At 38.3% G+C, this 21,768-nt stretch overlaps 1 protein-coding gene across 1 annotated transcript in view; it reads right to left on the bottom strand.

Moving 5' to 3' along the window:
• Positions 1 to 368: 368 nt before the first annotated feature.
• Positions 369 to 21,768, bottom strand: part of tmtopsa (teleost multiple tissue opsin a) — a gene marked incomplete at both ends in the record, with an annotated part of 54,832 nt that continues 33,432 nt past the window's right edge. The window contains 2 exons of the mRNA XM_080504156.1: positions 369 to 650; positions 16,492 to 16,725. Coding sequence (XP_080360282.1) covers positions 369 to 650; positions 16,492 to 16,725 — 516 coding nt within the window. The remainder of the gene's footprint in view (positions 651 to 16,491; positions 16,726 to 21,768) is intronic.

Consider the following 21,768-nt stretch of genomic DNA (forward strand, 5'->3'; position numbering starts at 1 on the left):
TCTTTCCCTCTTTTATTACAATAATAGTGCACTCTACAAACTCGATGAAAAGATCTTTCTTTAAACACTCTTTCTTGGCATGACACATGTATATTTTTGTCCTCTACAGAGAAACACACGTTCCCAGTGTTGTACAGGTTGATGCCTTCATTTTTTATTTTATTTTTTTTGCTCATATCGTCCAGATGCAGTTCAAGGTTTCTCTTGGGTTATCGGTCCGTCATCTGCACCAGCCAGAGCAGAGCTGATGCAAGAGCAGCGTTAAATCCACCTGGACAGGTGGGCACGTGCTCGCTCAGCTTCGGTAACAACACCTCTCATTATTAATCACTTCCAGGACTTTGGGACTTTGTGGTTGTAACCAATCATCAGCCATCAAAGTGGGCCACGAGTGAAACTACGACAGGCTTGTTTTCCGAGGAAGGAGCTCTGGTAATATCAATGGTGGGTTCACAGGAGGGGTTCAGCTGGGGCACTGTGGTAGCTGGATGACCCAATGAAGCCACCATATATAGGAAATCATTTGTACGGTGGGGACCGGTGACTGCTACGCCTCGCATGGCCTTGGTTGCAACCTTGGAGGAGCTTTTTATGCTGGAGCCCCTTCGAGGAGTTTCACAGCGCAGCAGGGCTTGGAAACATCTGTAAAACTGGGGCAAGCACACAAGACAGACATGTAATTAGAAACAGAAGTACACAGACTGAAAACCGCTAATGGTCATTATTTATCTCTCTGGAACTAAAGAAACTAAATGTTTCACTTATGGTTTATATCGCTGAATGTTTTCTCCTCGTGTTTTGGTTTTGGGAGTCATTTTACCATATTTCATGTCTCTCTTTAATACACTTTTAGGTCAATTATACTTGAATATAATTGAGCCAATATGTCTTATTCCTCCCTGTCCTTCCATGAACACCAGCATCCCACAGCTCTACTACTCTGCTATTTAGTTTATTGTGTCACTTTGTCTTTGCATGTGGGACAATACACCAAGGGGCAGAAGTTATTTGTTTCTAAATTAAGCAGTCAACTGGTGACATTTTCAATCAGTAGTGCAAACTATTACTGCAGTGCAAGTAATTTTGTCAGCCTTGTTTAGCAAGTACAAAATCTGGGAACTAGACGGTCTGAAAAGAGGACACTGCCTTATTTATTGTAACATAATCCAACTGCCAATGATCATTATATACCTAATTATTCTTCTGTGATTGTAAGTCAAATTTATTTTTCGGAAGTTGTTTGCTTCAAAAATATTGCAGTATATTGTATGTAAATGTTGAATACGGAGAAAAGAGCTGTTTTATAAATCTTTAAGATGCATCCATGGTGTTCAGGCTTGTTTCACTGTATGACTCAAATAGTTGTAGATTTGTTTTTGTATGTTCTGGCTCTACATCTGAGAAGTTCCCAACAGTTACTAAAACACAGACACAGATACTATCATCATGAGTCATTGGGTAAGGGCCAAGTGTAAATATAGTCAGTTTCCTCTGTTGGCCTTTGCGCCACTCCGATGGAGCCGTTTTCAGGTTCAGGGCTTAGCTTTAATTAAAACACTGCTTCTCTCTCACTTTGACCTCTTAGTTTCATATCAGTGGCTCAGGATTAAACTGTGAGTCTTCCCTTCTTTAACACGTCTTTCTACCCTTTATTTATCCCATCACTGTGTGAGGTCTGACCTAAAGTTTTGACCAATATTCTGTATGAATCGTTAAAGTTGTCAAAATCTTGTTTTGTAGACTTTCATTTGCAAAAGAAAACATGATTGTGAACATAATTCATCAATCTAATAAAAATGATCCAGTGAATCCACAAGAACTGTTACAGGTCGACACTTCCACAAATACTATATTCCAGCCTGCACCAAAACTCAATAGACATCAAAATATTTTGTCCAAAAGAAAAAAGAAAAAAGGACAGGCTGTCTCCAAGGTACAGAGGAAAGGCATTGAAATGTATACACTGTCTGTCAAGGTGTAATAAATAGTGAATGGACCCCTGGATACACTGCTCAATACAAGAAACAAATCTGGAAATCTGAGGATTATGATTTCATGCAGATCATCCTGTTTTACACCGACCCCTACACAAGGCAGAGCCCCCTGTGTTACCCAGCTCAAATCTAGGTATCTCGTCTGGCTGATAGACAGATAGGAAGATTCTGAATAATTGAGGGCCCCAGGAGCAGGTTGAAAGCATAACAATGAATTCAGGGTATTTGGATATAGTTGGAATTCTACACATTTTTATCTTCACCTGTGACACATTCTGAACATAGAGGCAGACTAAAACACAATTTAGAACATTTCCAACACCATTTTCTCAGTTTATATTAATGTGGGCTCAGAAGATGCCACTCTTGAGTAAACGTAGTATACTTAGTATACTTTCTGCATTTCATGTATACTTATAGTCTACTACATTTCCCCATGGGTGCAAAATGTGATGAGACTATTCCAGCATCCACCACAAACGTCAAATACATGCAAAGTATTTCAAACATATGCTCATCCTGATACAATTAGATTGAAAATGAGACAGAAAAAAAAACTGGCTTCTTAAAAATGGATTGTTGAAAGTAACATAAGATGTCAACATGAGTCTCAGGCAGTTCTGAAAAGCAGTGCCAACGTGAATGGTTTATGCAATGAACCCTGCAATTCCGACCTTTATTATTTTTAGGGGATTAGAATGAGTTTCTATTTTTTTTCTATCTGTCAAATAACCCCATTAAATATTATAGTTGACAAACTATTATGAAGAAACACATTTTTTTCTTTATAAAACACCTAGGCCTTGCATAATATTTTGAGCGGATTACAAATCCCTACTACTGCTTGAAAATGCATGTGAAGACATCGGATTACGCCACTAATACTTACAGCACCCAGCTGCGTCAGGGAATCAATATTTAATTCTTAATGTATATACATGGTGTTCAAATACATAGCGATCTTGAGAATCACTGACAGGCTGGGAAAGTTATGAAGCTTTACCTTTTCACGACTTTTGAGTTGAAAACATATCGCCGGCATGAATTTTTCACCACACCATGAACTCATCTAGTGGGATTTTTGTAGTCATTTGACTCGACATTGAACTCCTCCCATGCAACGCCGTCTGTCAAACGCTCGCTAGGTGTGAGGAGATGCCGAAGAGGAAAGGGAAGAGAAAAATGCCCCAGGACATAACCAAATATTATTCTTGCATTGTATCTACAAGCAACACGTGTCTCCCCATTGTCAGTCCATCCATAACCTTAAGGTCATGTTAGAATGAAGGCAAGGCAAAGGGACGTGAGGAAACCAGATCAAGACCTCCCTGCGTTGAAGCTGCACTCTCTGCTCCCTTCAGCTGTGCATGCGCCATGCTGAGGATAGATGAAAAGATGGAGGAGAAAGAGAGAGAAAGATTGAGGAAACAAACAAATGGGAGAGAATGAAGTTAGTTAAAGGGACATCAAGGCTAAGGTCAGGAGAAAAGGTGAAGGCAGTGACAGATAAATTGATAAAGCAAGACAGGGAGATGAAAGGGAGGAGAGTATTTCAGGATGAGAGAAGATTGTTGATGACTCAGTGCAGGTCATCTCTGACTGGTCACATCAGGTTTAGATGACGCTCTCTGTAATCTGGACTCATTCACTTTACTCTCCTGTTTTTGTCAAAGCCTGAAACATCGCCCTCGGCCTGCTGTTTCGTTTTTTTTTTTTTGTTTCCTTCTTCTACTTGACTGTGTACAAAATGGGACTTATTAGCAGTTCAGACAAAAGCTCATATCTATTAATAAACATGTTGACACACAGTTGTTGTTAAGTCAGATTCAACTACAGAAACTACTCTGCTCAATTAAGAAAAACACCTCAAGTGAAGTGTGTACTCTTTAGCTATATGCAAAACTCTGCATTGAAGTTTAGTTTGAACAAAAACACATTTTTGTCCCCTGGGATGTCCTATTTGTTTCCCTCAAACCATTTTCATACTTTCTTTAGTTTTGCTGTATGCTGGTTGGCATGACACATAGGTCTGATTCCTTGATGTCTCTAAGACTGAAATAAACCTGCATTGCAATGTGACTGGGTTCAAGACAACCACAACCACAAATGGTATGAGGTCGTGTAAATGAAGATCTTCTGTTTTTCTTTTTATCAGGCAACATTTGGTCAGCATTTTGACATTAGAGTTACAAGTTATTACATTTTCTGTTACAAAACAAATTTCAAGGTATTTGATGTTTCAGAGTAGTGCGATCCATCGTGGGGGTGCACAGAGGCGTAGTAATTAGCACTATAGCCTTATAGCGAAAATGTTGCTGGTCTGAGTTGAGTTTGTAAGCCTTTCTGTGTAGACTCTGTTCTCCCTGTGCATGTATGAGTTTCTACCACAGTCGATAATTGCTGATTCTTAAGATTTTCTCATACTCATACCATTGAAATCTTAGTCTTTGGACTTTAAAAAAAAAGGGGTCTAATATGAATCTTTTAAATGATCTCATTTAAACTTTTTTTTTCATGATAAATTCTTTGGCAGATCACCAGTGGCTGACAGGTGTTGAATGAATCGTTGGTACATTTGCTGGCTAGAAAGCTAGACTTAAAAAAGGAAGAGACCAAGCTTTAATTAAAATCTTGGTGACTAAAACTCAAAAAAGCCGCAGAGCTCTCACCTCAGTCAGAGGAGGAGTTGGTTGCAGATACTCAAACGTTTAGCAAAATTATGAATAATGTCATTAAAGGGGGGAAGTGGTGTAATTCCAGGTAGCATTCATCTTTTGTTTTATAGGCATCAGCAGATTAGTCACTACTGCTTATGACAATTGTGCGACTTAATTCAACCATTAAACTTTCCAGTGTCAGGAAGTCTCATGTAGACCACAGAATGTAAAAAGAAATAACATAATAATGATAAATTAATAATAGATCTAGTAAAATGATGAGTGCTACACAGGAACGTATGAACAGAACAGGATGAGAATGGTATCCACTCCAATTTTCTGGCACATTCTAAATTCAGCATTGGCTGCACTATGTTTATATTGCAAACCAATAATTTCCTCATGCTGAAATGAGTCGGTCGATCATGTGTTGGATTTTACTTTTCCTGTGTTTTCTGCGACAGAGAAAACTACTGACTCAAAAACACTTAACTGACAGGTTTGTTACTGAACGGTTTCTCAGCAATAAATTCCTCTTTGCACTTGTACTGAAAATAAGTTTGAGGTAAACCTTGCTCTTTGTCTCTGTCATGTCTTCACTTAGTTTTCATACGTCTTAGCCTGTCGTGAGGCAGTACAGCCAAAAGATATTTCTCAGGTAATAAAACAAAAAATTCAAAGAAAGCAGCAGTTCTGTTCTGTACTTGGAAGAGAGGAATTATGCAAAAAGCTATTACATTTTACTTAATATCGCAGCTTTGCTTTATACTGCAGTTTCCATAAGGTCACCATGAGCTGAGAAAAGTTTTGGATCTTTATGACAAGTTAATATTGGATTAAGAATGAAGGCAAACTAAATCAGTACCATGATGAAATTAAAGCTCTGCTTTTTGGTTCAGTTGGAGTCAGCTTTCTTATGTTTTTTTTTCTTCAAGTTTTCCAAAAAGTATTCTTGAAAGTACCTTCCCAGTGGGACCTGAAAATACAGTACAGACCTTCACGCACACGTAATCTTGAGCACAATAACCAAAAGGTTACACTCTGTTGTTACATTCAACGTCTCTAATCAGTCCAATTCTATTCTAAATGATTTCCTGATTTGTTACACCTGAGCTGAAACTAATCAATGAATTACCATATAGCCCTGTAAAGTAACGAGGTATTCACCAGAATAAGTGGTTTGATAACACCACAAGTCGAGTGGTCTGATAGCGGCACTGTTCAAGAAGAGGCAGAGCAGACTGCACCTGAGACTGTAAGTCCACCAAGCAGCTCGACATGCAACTCCTTCACCCCAAGAGTGTGAAATCACAGGTCCTTCCTTCCTTCTGCTGTCTGACGTTTCAAGCAGCACTGCTCCCAGTAACTAACACATTGTTGAAACTGAGAGCTGAGTCAACCTCCAGGCATCCACATGTGTGTTACAAATTAATTTCTCACCGAGGTCAGACTGAGAATGAGTGCAGTCAAATGAGCGAGAAGTAACCATGTTGTGGTTTTAGTAGGACTACACCAGCTGTGTTTACACTTTGTTGTCATCATCATTGGATTATTTCCAAGTGAGACATCAATTTAGTTTGCATGGGCATTGAATACAGTTCATATGCAATGAGGATATCACCCCATTCAGTCACTGGAACAATCCCATAATGCCTTGCACTGTGACATTGGCCATTTGATACATGTGCACATGATAAACTCCCAGCTGACCGGATCGGAGCGTATCATACAGTGAATTGGGTAGGAGCAATATATAATTACAAAATCTTGTTTACATGTTGCAATTTGAATCAGATTGGTGTTTAATCTGATCACTCATGATCCATGTAAACACGGCAGCTGTTGCCATGATGAGATGCGACATCTTGATCTGTCGATCTCTCCTTTTTGAGATCTGCTTACTCTCTGCTTGTGTCATCAAAACATAAATTTTTAACAGATCAACGCTGCATTTAAAAAAAAAAACCTTCCTAATATATGTTTGAACTAAAATGAATTTTGTATGGGAGTTATGGACAATACAGATCATCAAACCTGCCACTGGATAAAAGACATTTCATTAAATTATCTTGGTCAATCTGCTTATGTAGGATTTATTGGACCTAAGTTTTATCTCTGTGCAGAAAAAAAGGAAAGTGCCATTAAAAAAAAAAAAAAAGTCATGTTAATTCAATAGAGTTCAGTTCATAAGTTTTGCATGTCATAATAAACTGCATGTGTATCATAATGTCTGAGAACAACTGATCAGCACATTAAGAAATCAGAGAGATATTAACTGTCTAACTGTCGCAGAATGTTAATTTTCTCTCCAGTAATAGTAACCTGAGTAGGAAGACTTGATCACACTGGCCCTGTTTGGAAACACACCAGATGGGTCTTCAAACCCCAGCTTTACCTCGAGCTCTCCGCCAAAGAGAAACGGTCATTAACAAGTTTTGCAATTGAATATTTGAGCAGTGATGGAGCAGATTAGTCAGATGCCTGTCAAAATATGAGTCACAGTGCAGAACATTTGCATACGAATTGAAAATGCTAAAATGAGACAACTACTTTCTTTTTTCACATTTCTTGACAAAAAGTAAATATAAAATCCCTTGAAATCATCTGATGTGTTTCACGCACCGATCTTTTTCTGCTTTGTAAGGTTTCATAGCAAACAGATGATACTGATTGGTGCATTTCATAGTAATTGTTCAGCAAATCTCTTAAATACATACTAAGGGATGAGCTTGAGAAAGTCATTAGATTTTTTTTTTCTTTTGTGGAAAGTTGAGAAGACTGACACTGCCCTCTTTTAAACACGGAGTTTAAAGCTGCTCAAAATATCACAGCTGATGTCTCGTTAGGAAGCTATTTGGCACATAGTAAAAAGCCAGTATACATATAAAAGAGGTCAGGCTGTCCTCCAGCGTCAGTCTGGCTACTGCTGGCTGTGTGACAGAAAGCTTGCATTTTCCTCATCCTAATAATCTGTGTCAAACTTTTCACCCACCATGTGACTCTCATGCCCACCACCCAGAGCTCCTGCCCTCTATTCCAGAGTCCATCGCTTCCGTTGGAGCACGTAAGAGGAAATCTGTATTTATTGTGCAAATCAGAGTCAGCTGGAAGTATCACAAGAAATGTAACTTTATTTCAATTTGATTAATTTTGCTTTTTTTTTCAGTTTAAAAAACACAACACAGTGGGAGCCGTAAAGACTCAGTTTTTCTATCAGTAAACAAAATGTGTCACTGACTAAGTCAACAACAGCATCACTTGTTGGCCAACCACCCAAACTTTGAGTATCTTTTACAGACTAAAAGTCCTTATTTCAAAAGCAGAAGTTTCTGAGTGTTTTCCAATAGTAAAGTGCAATTTGTGACCAAACCAGAGGGGGCTATGGATGATTACTGAATATCCCCTACTCCATTTATTTGCTGAAAAGAAATCATGACAAGACAAACAGAGTGCAAAATTATTGACGAAAAAGAAAAAGAAAAATCACAATGATAGAATACAAAATACAGAAAATACATAATAAACAGAATACAAAAAGTGTAATATGACCAGCAGGCAAACAAATACATGTGGGTTTTTATTTTTTTACTCGACATGCCTCAGGCAGGCTTGCTTCATTGCTTTTCATTCTCCACGGACTCTAATAGTAGTCAATAATACCTTGCATTGCAGAATCACAGGAAGGAACATGTTATGAGCTAATTTGAAACAAATCACACAGCAAATTAAACCAAGCCTGTAGTACAATGTGGCCCTGCAATAAAAGAGCATGTCACTGTTTTGAATTATTTTTTTTTCACAAAACTGTACTATTTCCCAACATAATGTGACTCCAAAGCATTTCTCGATCCGATCAAAACATCGTCTAACACATAAACACATTATTTTCTCCCAAAGAGAATTCTATTGATCCTTTAACACTTCAGATCTTAAACCATGGAAGATGAGTTGGGACTTGGACATACTGTAGGTCTAGTTATCTTTGGTCAGCTGTTCTTGTCATATCCAATGTTTTTCCTAACATACCACTGCTACTGGTTTATCTGAGTCATCTCAAATTGTCTTCAGTGTCTAAATCCTATTCCAGTTACACATTTGTGATCATTGCTTTTTTGTTAATGTGCATCAAGCAAAGGCTTGTCAGACCTCTCCCTGTTGGACTGGCCAGTCACTTCACAGAGGTGTTTGTTTGAATCCAGGAAGCAGTGGGCTTTCTGTCGTAGTTGTAGAGGTAATGTTCCATGAAATGACAAGACTTGCGATGGAGCAACAACAGATATTGTATCTGTTTGCTCTTGACGTTTTCTCAGTTTTCCCAGTGACACCCTTCAGTACTGATATCCAGCAGAAATCACTGTGTTTACACAAGACAGCAAAAAGGTGAAGCAGTGTAAACTTACCCATTATTCTCTGTTGTTTCTTTTTTTGTTGTTGATTTTTTTGACATCCACCTCAAGCCTTCTCGGCTGCGAGTGCTGCTCATTGTTGATGGGACAAACACCCACCAGCTGCTACTTGTATCTGTACAGCATTTTTAGTCTTCAACTCGCCTCAACTCACAGTTTCCATAGTAACGGGCTGGGAGGAATTGAAGACTGAAAATGACATACAGGACATTTGGTGTTCCTCTGTTGGTGGCGCAGCCGTGAGGTCGTTGATGTGTGGGCTGAAACACTCCTGTAAGGTCAGTCGGCAGCGGGGTTCAGAGCTTTGCTGTGAGATGGAACGTGAAGGAAGAATGCAGCACCTCCATATGACAATAACATCTGGAAGCACTTTTTTTTTTCCAGTGGACTCCACAGCAGAATGACTCTTGACAGCTTCTCTGCGAGAAAAGTTTACGCTTCAAAGAAAAGTATACACTTGAATACCTTTGAAAACACTGATAAGATTTACTTTTCAATATACAGTATTGTGTATAATTCTCTTTACAGTGCATGGGGCTTCTTTGACAGTCTCAAGGGAATACTCCCTACATAGTGCATTGTGCTTCACTTAATAGACAAGAATGAGATGATAAAGATTAAGTTGAAGGAAAAGTTTTATCAGCACACCCCAGTGAAACAATTTTATCTTATGTTATTTTTTCCCCTCACTGTGATGAACTGTTTCAGAAAGGAACAAAACATCCTAAATCTTGAGTCTACACTGTCTTTGTACAAAAAACTTCTATTGAGCGAGGGACTTGATAAGAAAGTATCATAAACAAAGTAAAGGAGAATTTTACAGTATATATATATAATATAATATATATATATATATATATATATATATATATATATATATATATATATATATATATATATATATATATATATATATATATATATATATATATATATATATAATATATATTATATATATATATTATATATATATATATATATATATATAATAGCATCATCTGTCACCCAAGGACATGGATTGCCCGCAGCACGTTACTTTGGATGTGTCTCATTAATCACTCAATTATCGTTAAGAATTTCCTTAAATATCATTTTGAATGCCCAGATATTTAGTTTAATCACAAAAGTCACCTTTACAGTTGAGTCTTTTTTGAAAGTCATTTGATATTTTGAAGAAAAAAAACCTTCAAATTTCACTGACTTCTCAGTACATGTACAACCTTTTTTTTTTTTTTCGATAAGCAACACCTGCTTTGCAAAACCCAACATCCTCACTAATATTCTGACATTCCGCATCATCTGATGAGCAGCATGAATGTTATTATATTTGACAATAACATGTTCATTTAGAAAGCTGATACGCAATAAGCGTGGCAGTGTCTTGTTTCCCTGCTTGGAAACACACCAGATGGGTGTTAAAATCCTATCTTTGCTTAAAGCTCTCCATCAAAGAGTAGTTAACAAATCATGAAATTGATTATTTAAGCAGTGATGGAGCAGATTAGTCAGATGCCTGTCAAAATATGAGTCATGCTGAAGAATTTGTTCAGTGAAAATTGAAGACGCTGACATGCAACCACCATTTTGATTTAACATTTCTCGATGATCAGTAGATGGTTTGAAACGATCTTGTCTGATTTATGTATCAATATTTGGCTGTAGTGAAATTTACAGCTGACATGTATTGCAAATGAATCAATTCCCTAATGTCAGATAAATGCACATCTGACTTATTACGCAAAGGGAATATTATTTATTTTGGGTTTTTTTTGTTGTTTGTTTTGTTGTTTTTGGTGAGCACATTTTTCTTCCCCTTAGGGTTTGAAAATTGAATATATTATCAATACCATACCTGCTTGAATGGTTGCTGATTGATTTCATGCCTATGAAATGGAGATTGCAGTCATGGTTGATGGTTCCTTAAGTTGTGATTGTCCAAAACATTAAACAATTATATAATGTTGTCTCATATAAGTATGTAACCTGCTTTATCACACTCAGTGTTAGCTTCTAAAATGTAAATTCATGTACATGGGAGTGTGAGGAGTAGAAGTGGAGTAAAAGTCAAGCACAATACTGCAAAGCCCCCGGTTCAGCCCTGGCTTGCTCTAAGACTTAGAGTCTAAGTGGTGAGGCGGCTTTTATTCATAGGACTTCCAACTTGTTGAACAAGCGTCAAAGACATTGTGAAGGCTGCTGACACCCACAGCTCATTTAAATAGCTCCTTAAAAAAACTGCTTTCTGCAGCTTTCCAGTAAAGGCAATGCAACTTATTGTTAAAGAAATATGCAGCATTGGCTTTCATGCTTGTTTACAATTGGTATTGTTTTTATGAGTTTTGAATATTTTATACCTGATAATGTTGTATCCTACTTTTATCCATTTTAATGGTCGTTTAATGCAATCCAAGTGTTATAATCTCATTTTATTCTATTTATTTGCTTCTTTAAAACATTTTGAATTACGTATATATAAAAACACTTTACTTGCAAAACCTGTAGTCTTGGACTGTTCAGTATATCATCTTTCAAGTAAGTAAAAATAGTTTCAGAGTTGCCAAAAAGACAAACTAAGCTCTCCTTAAGATGTTTTTTTTTTTTTTTTCCAAGACCCGCAGTGTGCGCGATGTGAACACCTTCGTACACCCGCAGCGCTGCTATCTAAAGCACAACCAAACACCCATGACAGTATCCATCACTGAAACCCACAAACGACTTCAGCCTGAATCTTGTATTTGTTGCCGCATAAGGTAGCTGGCAAGTGATGGAGACAGCATGTGTATGCTGACGCTGCCTTCATGTCAGAGGGTTTTCCATAAATACAATCTGTTGACAGGGAAAATAGTTTGTGTAAACTTTCTTTTGGAAAATCATAAGGAAGGATCTGTGCCAATGTGTGCGACTGCTGATATCACGCAAGGAAGCATTTGTGAAAACACAAATTTTCTTTTACATTAAAAAGGGTTGTTGAAGATTCAGATGTTTTCTTCTCTTTGGTGTTTTGCTTAAACCATTATTAGTGGGTTGGTTTTTTTTTTTGGATTTTTTTTTTGGGGGGGGTGCACATTTTACGAAACTGTTAACAGGTTTTGTGATTCTTTGTGTTGCACACAAAAGAAATACAACAGAGTCATCTAAGTTCAACAATGTTTTCTGATCACTATCATGTGCAAGGGCATTACTGGTAATGAGACTTGGCTGTACGGCCATGAGAAAGAGGAGAACAAAAAGCAGTTTTTGAGCAGTAGAAAAGCCTGCGCTCTTCTGGATAAAACCAAAAGTATGGTCAACATATTTGTCACCATTCTTGGTGTTGCGGCTTGTGAAAGTTTTCCCTTGGGTCAGATGGTCAGTGGTGCATTCTGCTGCGACGTCTTGCGATGTCTGACGGGGAAAATTCGGTAGAAACACCCCGGACAGCAATTGGACACTCCGTGATGACAACCCGCTAGCCACAGTGCATGAAACGTGCACGTTTCTTTGAAAGCACCAACATGATTGTCGCTTACTACCAGCCTTACTTGCCAGTTTTTGCTCCATGACTTTAACCAATTCCCCAAGATGGAATTCAAGCTCTCGAGATAGTGCTTGACACTCCTAAAGAAGAGGACTTTCAGGTACTGCTCCAAGGTCTGGGAGTGGTGTATCACAGCCAAGGTAAATACTTCAAAGTGGAAATTAAATTGAGTATACTTTTTGCTTTTCACAAGCAGTTTTTCCTGTTTAAAAAAAAAAAAAATAAAGTTTTGCACAGAACTTTTTAATCATGCCCTGCTCTGCACCAACTAAACCGAGGTGACCTTAAAACTAGATTTCAACATGAGACAACTCGATAGAACCGGGACAAATTAGCTTATAAAGCCTGCATCACTGCAGTTTTATAAACATTTGATATACGCCTTAGTGGTTAAGGCAGTATTACAAGACACATTTACAGTAAATCACATCATTGCAAAGTAATTACCTCGCAATGGTAGAAAAGTGCAATATAAGTGAAATATATTTACCATTTAACGTAGCAAATTGTATCCGTGATCTCTTATCGCAGATTGAGCACTGCAGAATTAGTTGAAAATATTTACACCAAAAAAGTTTTTTTTTTTTTTTTTTTTGTCCTCTGTTTACATCAAAATAAAAGAACTCAAAGGCAAATGTTTTCAGTATTTCACAAAGTGGATCAAAATGCAATAATAATTCAGATGTAAAGGTCAGGTAAGGTTTAAAGATTCAAGTGACATGATCAGCATGACCTGCTAATGACAGAAAAAAGTTACAAATATGGCAGACTCTGTAAAAGCAAAGGGAAATCTGCACCACTTAGTGCCTCGGATTTTCTCTTACAAGTTCCACTTGGATCCCTAAACGGAAGAGCAGCAGAGGAACACTTTTTTTTCTACACCCAAGCAGCACTCCTGTATTTTGCTTTTTGTTGAAGATTTTAAGACTGATTGGAATTCATGTAATTAAGACACAAGTAGAAGGCCAAGTAACTGGAACTATCTATTTAGTACTACCAGGCCTTCTAATTATCTAATTGCAGGGAAACTCTGCATCCATAATCCTACTGATCAAGTAATGTATGTCATTAAATCTCTTTAGATTTGACTAAAAACTTTTGCTGGAAACAGCTTAATCTAATTCTGAGCAAGGAGAATCTCGGATACATTTCAACCATTGTTCTGAGATTGATCTTGGATGAACCCGAAATAGCTAAATGAAATGTCTCCAGAGAATGATTCAACAAAAACAAGCCTGTTTACATCAGCCTACGGATTTAATTAAATAGCACAAACAAGAGTTGCATGATAAATGTGACACAGCTTTTAAGGTCTGGTGTGATTAATTATTTCGATACAAAGGCTTTGTGTCCCCAAGTCTTCAAATCAATAATTTAGCATGTATGTACAGCTACTTTATGATCAAATGTTGCTCTCCGCTCGTCGGCAGCTAGAGGCATGGGGCGAGGCGTGACTGATAAAGCGTGTGATGCTGGAGTTCACAAATCAACCCCGGCTGCCTGTTGGCTTTCATCCCGTCTCCCGTGTCTCTGGCCCTTCAGCCATAAAAGCAGAAGCGAGGCCCTTGCTGTCGAGTTTCGCTGCTGATGGCCCCAAAAAGCTTCTGTATTCCCTTCAACTCCTGACAGATGTATAGTGATGGGCTTCTTCCAGTGCCATTCTGAACTTTTGAGGCAAAGGAGTCAACAAACTTATTTTCTCTGCCAACTTCTTACATTAAGTAATGTTCATATTTGGATGAAAAGTTTGCCGAGTGATATTGAATAACAAAGGCGGTGCAAAACTTCTATTCGCTGATAGTTGGTGTAGCATTGAGTCACTGTGGATCAAATATGGTCAACCCATGTGGAAACGGCCCTAATAAGATTATTATGAACGGAAATGTCCCTTACAGTTTCAGCTTAATTCATTACAACTTGAAACACATGTGCTTTATATATGGAAGATGTTCAATTAATTTTTCTAAATAAGCTTATTGGGTTTTTTGCAGATGGCCAGTTGATATGATACCATGTGTTCAGAGTGGTAGGATTTCTTTGATAATGAACATGTAGTCAGCTGGAAGTTGGCTTGTGTCAAGCCAGGCCAATGAGATGGTTAGTGCACAGCAATAAATATTCATCAGTTGTTTTTTTATTAATACAATGCAAAAATATTTACTTTTCTTGCAATACGTATTGAAAACTGTTTTTCTTTTTACTTGTGAAATTAAATGAGCTACTGAAGACAATGTGTCAAAGATACAAAGCCAGCAAATCATGATATTCGTCTGATGCCAATTATAGCAGCAACCCCAATATGAGAGCTTTTACTTCCAGAGGGCAAACACTGGTGGGATTCATCATTGTGTCCCTTCGGCAGAGGCCGAGGTTAGTTCAAACCTACTGTGAGCTTAATCATAAACATCTCTTGTGATGGGAGAGCTCATGTTTGATGTGCAATCACTAAATAAATGGAGTCATTTAGAATCACATGAACAGCTCAAGATAGTGGTTTACAAAATATATTAGATTTGTTCGGACCTGGAATGAAACTGTACTGAGGACAGACTCTTCCGATATAAGTAGAGACTCTTTCATGTGCTTGCTTTCCTATGAATACATTTAATTTAATCTTAATATATCTTGCAAACTGAACGTGAAATTAATAAATATGTACAGTCCGGAGTTATAGGCAAACCAATGTATTTACACACATTTTCTTTCATGTCTATAACAGGAACAGAATGTTTGCTTTCAATCAGATAAAATATATGAATCTAAACTAAACCCCTTATTGGACACAAATATTGGGATTATTTTCGAATGTTTGTTTGCAGACAATCGGCAGCAAGAACAGGCTATAAATGTCTTTGGTTTCCATCTCAAGGTTTACTCCATCCATCTGTTGCTAGTTAGTCACACTGTCATTGCAATACATTCAATCTGTTCTAGGTTCAGATTTCCGGTCTCCCCAAACTTTTTCCATTGGATTTGCAACACTACTATTTAAAGCCCTTCATCCTATAATTATAATTTTTTTAACATTATTTTGTTCTGCTAGATCTAGACTTGCTCTCATTGGTCATCATCACTACTGAAAGATCTAAAACTTTCACGCAACAGTGAGTGATCCGACACTGGGTAACATGTTTGCTTGTAAAATTACTTAAAAATCCATAGATGTAATGATTCTGCGACAGTTCAATACTTCACAAATATGTTGTATTCACAAGAAGCTCACATTTGCTATTATCTGTCCATACAGCATAGCTAATCTATAAACGTCTTGTTATAGTTGCCCTCCATAAAGCCTGACATTGTCCTCTCTGGTGTTCTCACAGTCACTAAAAAGAACCTGTGAACAATGAGCCAGTGTTTGTGATAAAACCACAATTCAATGGTTAATTCATGTCTCGTGAACCTTGAACGTTAAGCCCAGATGAGATTTATTTGTTTCTGATTTTGTGTCTGGAAGTAATGTGATTAACATATAACTGGGACCAGTAATTGTGACCCGGGCGTATTGGTGTGCACTGTTGAGGTGTTTCTTAGTAACATTGACTGTTTAATCAAGTGTCCTTATTTTACCATACTGTGTCATATGAATTCACTTGTGGAGCTGGTCAGTATTTTTGAGCAGCACTGTAGATGCAGGAGTGTTTTGTAACAAAACTCAAATACAATGGGAAGAATTGCCCTCTCTCCTCACACAAATACATTTTTTTTAGATGAGTCAATGTCAAGAAGGCACCAGACAAACACCCAACAGGAATACAAAACAATAGCTCATTTCCATTATATCAGACCACCTTGAAAACAATCAAGATGGTTGGCCTCAGTGGGCGAGATGACCTCCGCCTGCCACTGCCTGACAAACGAAAGATAAAAGGCACTGACCCCAGCTACAGTTTTCCTCCCGTGCCTCCCACTCTCACCTGTTTATTCATGAAAACATAGATGACTGGGTTCACGACGGTGCTCGTCTTCGCCAGGACCGAGGGGATGATGCTGGCCTCAGGAGTGATCAGACCTGGCGGCCCGAATGTGGCGAGCAGGGCCATGATGCCGTATGGCAGCCAGCACAGGAGGTAGCAGATCACCATGATCACCACCATGAATAAGACGCGCTGCTCTCGCTTTCTGCTCATGGATGCGTTGATCCCACTCACCTGACAGGACAGAAGAAAGAAGGATAAGAAATAGGACTTTAATGAGTGTGCTAACAACAGTGATGACATAACGTGTTCAGAGAGTTTGATTTCACAGTTTATCCCCATTAAAGCTGCCAGATGAGGGGGATGGCGATCCAGGAAGTAAAATGCTGGGATGTAAAAAAATACAAAACAAAACCCAGCAGGTCAGGCCGGTTTAAGTGAGAAACTGAGAGGTTTCTCAGGGTGGAAAAAAACCCCGCAGGAATTTGGAGGAGATAGGACAAGTCATCCCAGCATCTACATAATAACTAAAAATAGGAGAGGTGGTGGTGGAGGAGAAAGTATATGACAGAAAATGTTGTATCATTTCTGTTTGTTGGGTTTCATTGAATTATTTTCATCAACTCTAATGCAGGCTTAAGAATCACCTGCTTGTTATTGATATCACTCTTTGTAGGTCAGACTAACTGAGCAGATAAAGTCGATGTGTTTGGAGTAACTTTCCTTATATGCCAATACTTCCTCAGGCATCATGCATTTCCAAGGTTCAGCGTAACAAGGAGAGGTCTGACATTGAAATGTTGAACTTGATCTAGTTCAAAATGTAATTCCAGAGCTTGACTTCTATTGTTCCAAACAAGAAAAGATTTAATCACATAAGCAGTTCAGTTTTTAACAGGTGGCTTTTAAGAAGTTATCTGGAAAACAGATCATTCATTTGTAACCACAGCATGCAAGCTTTTCTCCATTTGTGTTTCTACCTGATGACCCCATGTTTGCAGCTGTCACTTAAATTCATCACCGTGAAAATGGACAGAAGCAGAGTCACTACCAAGAAAGAGCTGTCTATGGACAAAGTAAGGTTTTACAAAATAAGGTTTTATTTTGTTATCAATATAGTTTTTGATAGTTTGGTAGTTTTATTCTAAACAAACAAGGACAAAATAAATATATATTCAATGATATTATCGTTGAAACTTTAAGTTAACTATGTAATCAAATCTCCATTACTACACAGGTACTCTTGGTGACCGGCTGCTATATTTTCATTTCTACAAATACTTATTTCTTTGAAACACAGAGTACAGTGTACGTGTTTCTTCATGCTGCAACGGTTTTCAACAATATGGTAAAGTATGATTTACTGCTCTTTCTGAATAATTCAACTCACATCACACTGACCAAGCTGCCACCAGACTTGCATGTTCATATTTCTCAGACAAAATGACAGAATGCAAATAAATGCATCTCTATTGTGACAGACTAATCAAACCATCCACATGATTGACTGCTTTTCACATTTTGCTTAGTTACCCTAAAGAGACACTCTCTGCTCTGCAGAGGAGAACCATGTCCATGCCGTTCTTAAAACCCGTCGACTATCAGTCTGATCTCTGAAAACAGACATCTGTTCATCAATCAAGGCTGGTATCAACGTCACAAGTACATGGAAAATAGCTACGTACGTTGCAAGCTGTGCAATGACATACACACGCACATGCACATGCACACAGACAGAGGAGGAGGGGTCAAACCATCAGAGTCTGCCAACTGAAAGAAAGTCAGCCGCTTGTCACTCCCACGGTTCTCACAGCCCGCTTCTGACTAGTCTTTGCCCAGCTTCCTTTACAAATCACCCCTCCATTTGTTTCCAACATTTTGCTTTAGTCTGACGCCTTTTCTGGACAGGAGGATATGATGTAATGTCAGGATTTATGGGGCAAATTATGAACCGTAAGTCTGAGAGATATCACTGTCGTACTGGGGGACAGTGAGGCTTTCACTATATATATATATATATATATATATATATATATATATATATCCCACCAGACCTATCATAAAAACACAACCCAATAGAGTAAGCATTTTTCAATATTGTACAAGAACAATGTTTCCAAATGGATAGTTAAAGGTTAACTCTTTGTCATCTCATTGTCAGCATCATTATGACTGATGTTTGTGCCTTTAAAGCTCACACAAACCAAATCAGTCAGTACTAGTTCATCTAATACTGAAAATTCCGGGATGAAATCTTGTCCTGTTTTCAAATCACTTGTGTCTATCACTTTATTAGGAGTTAATTCCAAAACTCATGCTCAGATGGTATCATGGATTTGATCCTTTCAGTATTCAGCCAGAAAAGGAAAGGCTAGATCAAAAACGGTCTAAAGATCTCATTAAACAACTGATCTTTGAGTTTGAAAAGGGTAATATTGATCTATATCCAAGTGTTTATTTTTATTTTTTTCATTCTCAATCTAAAAGTTTATTTGTCCAAATGAAATCAGACTGAATCATGTTCAAACACAGTTTGACTCTTGGCTTATCACCGTGCCAAGAGAGGAGCCATCATGATGAGATGAATGTTCTACTGATCATTTCTGACAAATGTGCTGTAATTTTACACAGGAAATAATTCATGGTAGGTGAGCACCAAAGAAAGTTTCAACAAGTCTATGAACTTCACTAAGTCTTTTAAAAAAATGACATTATTGGAGCAAACGACTCGTTCATTTCTGACAGTCAATAGTCAGTAGTTATCCAAGTTGGACTGTTTTCTCATAATAATCTTTCCTTTCAAATGCTTGTCTGTTTTGTTTGCAATAGACCAAAGTAAAAAAAAAGAAAGAAAAAAAACAACCACAAAGGTTTTATATTCCTTTTGAAAGTCTACACATATGAAGATCTAACCCATAATATGCTCTGGACAGTGTTTCCGGCGAGCAGCTCAGAACTACCTGTCAAAAAGTTTCCTCAACCACTGAGTAAGATGTGTACACACACATACACACACACACACACACACACACACACACACACACACACACACACACACACGCACACACACGCACACACACACACACACACACGCACACACACGCACTGTATTTTATTTTCTTTCTCATGCTGAGAGAATTCATCTTTGCTTAACAACAAAAGGTCACTTGTCAATGTGGTTCAGAAAAGTTTCTGCTCCTCAGTTTGGCACTCTTTCCACCATGTGTACTTTTCTGCTGCGTCAGCTCCAGAGAATATGTGGCTGATGACTTCAGTCTTGGCGCTGATTGAATAAATGAAGTGTTCGAGATCATAGTCAAATTGAGGAAATGGAGAGTAAGTGCTGAATGATGGCAATCAAAAGCTGGGCAGTTGGTGAAAGGAGTTGTCTTAATAATTGACTGGCCCTGTACAGAAAGTGTTTCATATGCTAAACAGAAAAGCCCAAAGCGTGCGTAATTAATATTTATGTGTCATGTCACTATGGAGAGACAAATTGTTACAGGGTTTTGTCAAAGCGATGAAGACTATGGGGTTGATAATGAGCGCCGCACTCAGTTTTTGATGATGGACAACATGACGTGCTAAGCAGACAGTCAGTCAACTGAGAACAGCAGCTCTTTTCTTCATAGCTCAGCATCATGACAGTTTGAAATACTGTTGTAGATTATGGGCCGCAGTCCAGTGTGACGACGATACTCATAAAGCGGGAATAAATAAGCAGGAAAAGATGTGCTTGATGGAAAATGCTTGTCAAGTGACTACATCTTCACAGCCTTTGCAGACTTAATTAAATATCCGACGGCTAATTTTCCTGTGCGACGACAGAAGGAGCATTGTCTCCTGTTCAGTCTCTGGCGAGCCGTCACTTATTGAGAGGGATCATCTGGCCAGTGTGCCGTGATGCTAAAATTAGTTTTCCTACGAAACTGAAAGAAACATGCAATGCTTTTACGTTTCAATCGGGTGTGTGTGCCAGTGCCTCCATTCAGGATCAGGACAAGCAAACAACACGAAAGAACAAACTGTCATGTATGCAAGTACTTTTAAATTCACATTGCAAATGTGCATTATGATTATGTGAGTCACATCAGTGACACATATTATTCTAGCATTTTCTACATCCAAGGTTTCTCTGGTAATGCGGTCAATTTTGAAATCTTCTAATGTTCCGAGCACAACACAAATTTAATATAAGGATAATGTCAGTCTGTGTCTCTCGGCTGGCCTGGGAATGCCTTGTGGTCCCACCAGAAGAGCTGGAGGAAGTGTCTGGGACGAGGGAAGTCTGGGCGTCCCTGCTTAGACTGCTGCTTACGCGACCCAGCCCCGGATGAGCGGTAGACAATGGATGGATGGATAATATCAGTCGAATCTTGTGTTGTTTTCAAATTAAACACATCAGCAACACTATTCCACAAGAAACACCAGAATGTTGAGATATGTTTACAGAAAAGAAATCTTGTTTGTTTGTTTTAGGAGCTAAAATAATCCTCAGATTTGACTACTATAATTCAATTCTGAAGCTAAATTAAACCAGCAAAACACTTTAGACGTGTGTTTCTTCAACAGAATGCACAGATTTGTTCCAAAAGGCTCTGAATTATTTTCTCAAAAGAAAAAAAAAAAAAACTGATGGATATTTTTAGCCACCACAGATGATTTACATGAGTCACTGCCGTCTGAATTTCACTTTGGATAACATGGCGAGCCATTCATCCTCATGGTGGAAGTGGTCCATTCGCCAAGTAAAGTTTCAATCACTGCCCACTTGTTTTTCTCCACTGGCCCACATGATTGACATGAAAATAATATCTTCTGAACGTGTGTATTGATCTGTGTTACAGCTGCTTCTCTTGTGCAGAAGCCATGTGAGTAATGCACCCTGCAATTAAACCAGTACACCAAAATCAGGCCTGTCCTTGTTGCATTCTCTTTGACGTAGTCTGAGTGGTGCGGGACAGTTCTACTGATCAGAAAAGGCAGACATCCTAAATTATGAGTGAGTCTTGGCATGAGCAAAGCAGTAACACATGGAACTGCAGGGCTCATGCACACTGCTGTGCTTGTCAACTGAAAAATCTAAAGATCCGTGCTTTAAAGAACTATGGACGTCAAGAAAGCAGTGTCATGATGAGCTGCAAGTCATGCTGCCGGAAAAGGAAAGAAAGTTTGACATGGAGCAGGGTATGTTTGAAAATCAGAAACAAAAATCTGAAGTTTAATTGGTTCGTTGAATGACATTTCCAAAAAAACCCACTTGCATTTCCAGACAAC

This window comes from Blennius ocellaris, assembly GCF_963422515.1.
Source record: "Blennius ocellaris genome assembly, chromosome: 10".
In the NCBI taxonomy this organism is placed as follows: Eukaryota; Metazoa; Chordata; class Actinopteri; order Blenniiformes; family Blenniidae; genus Blennius; species Blennius ocellaris.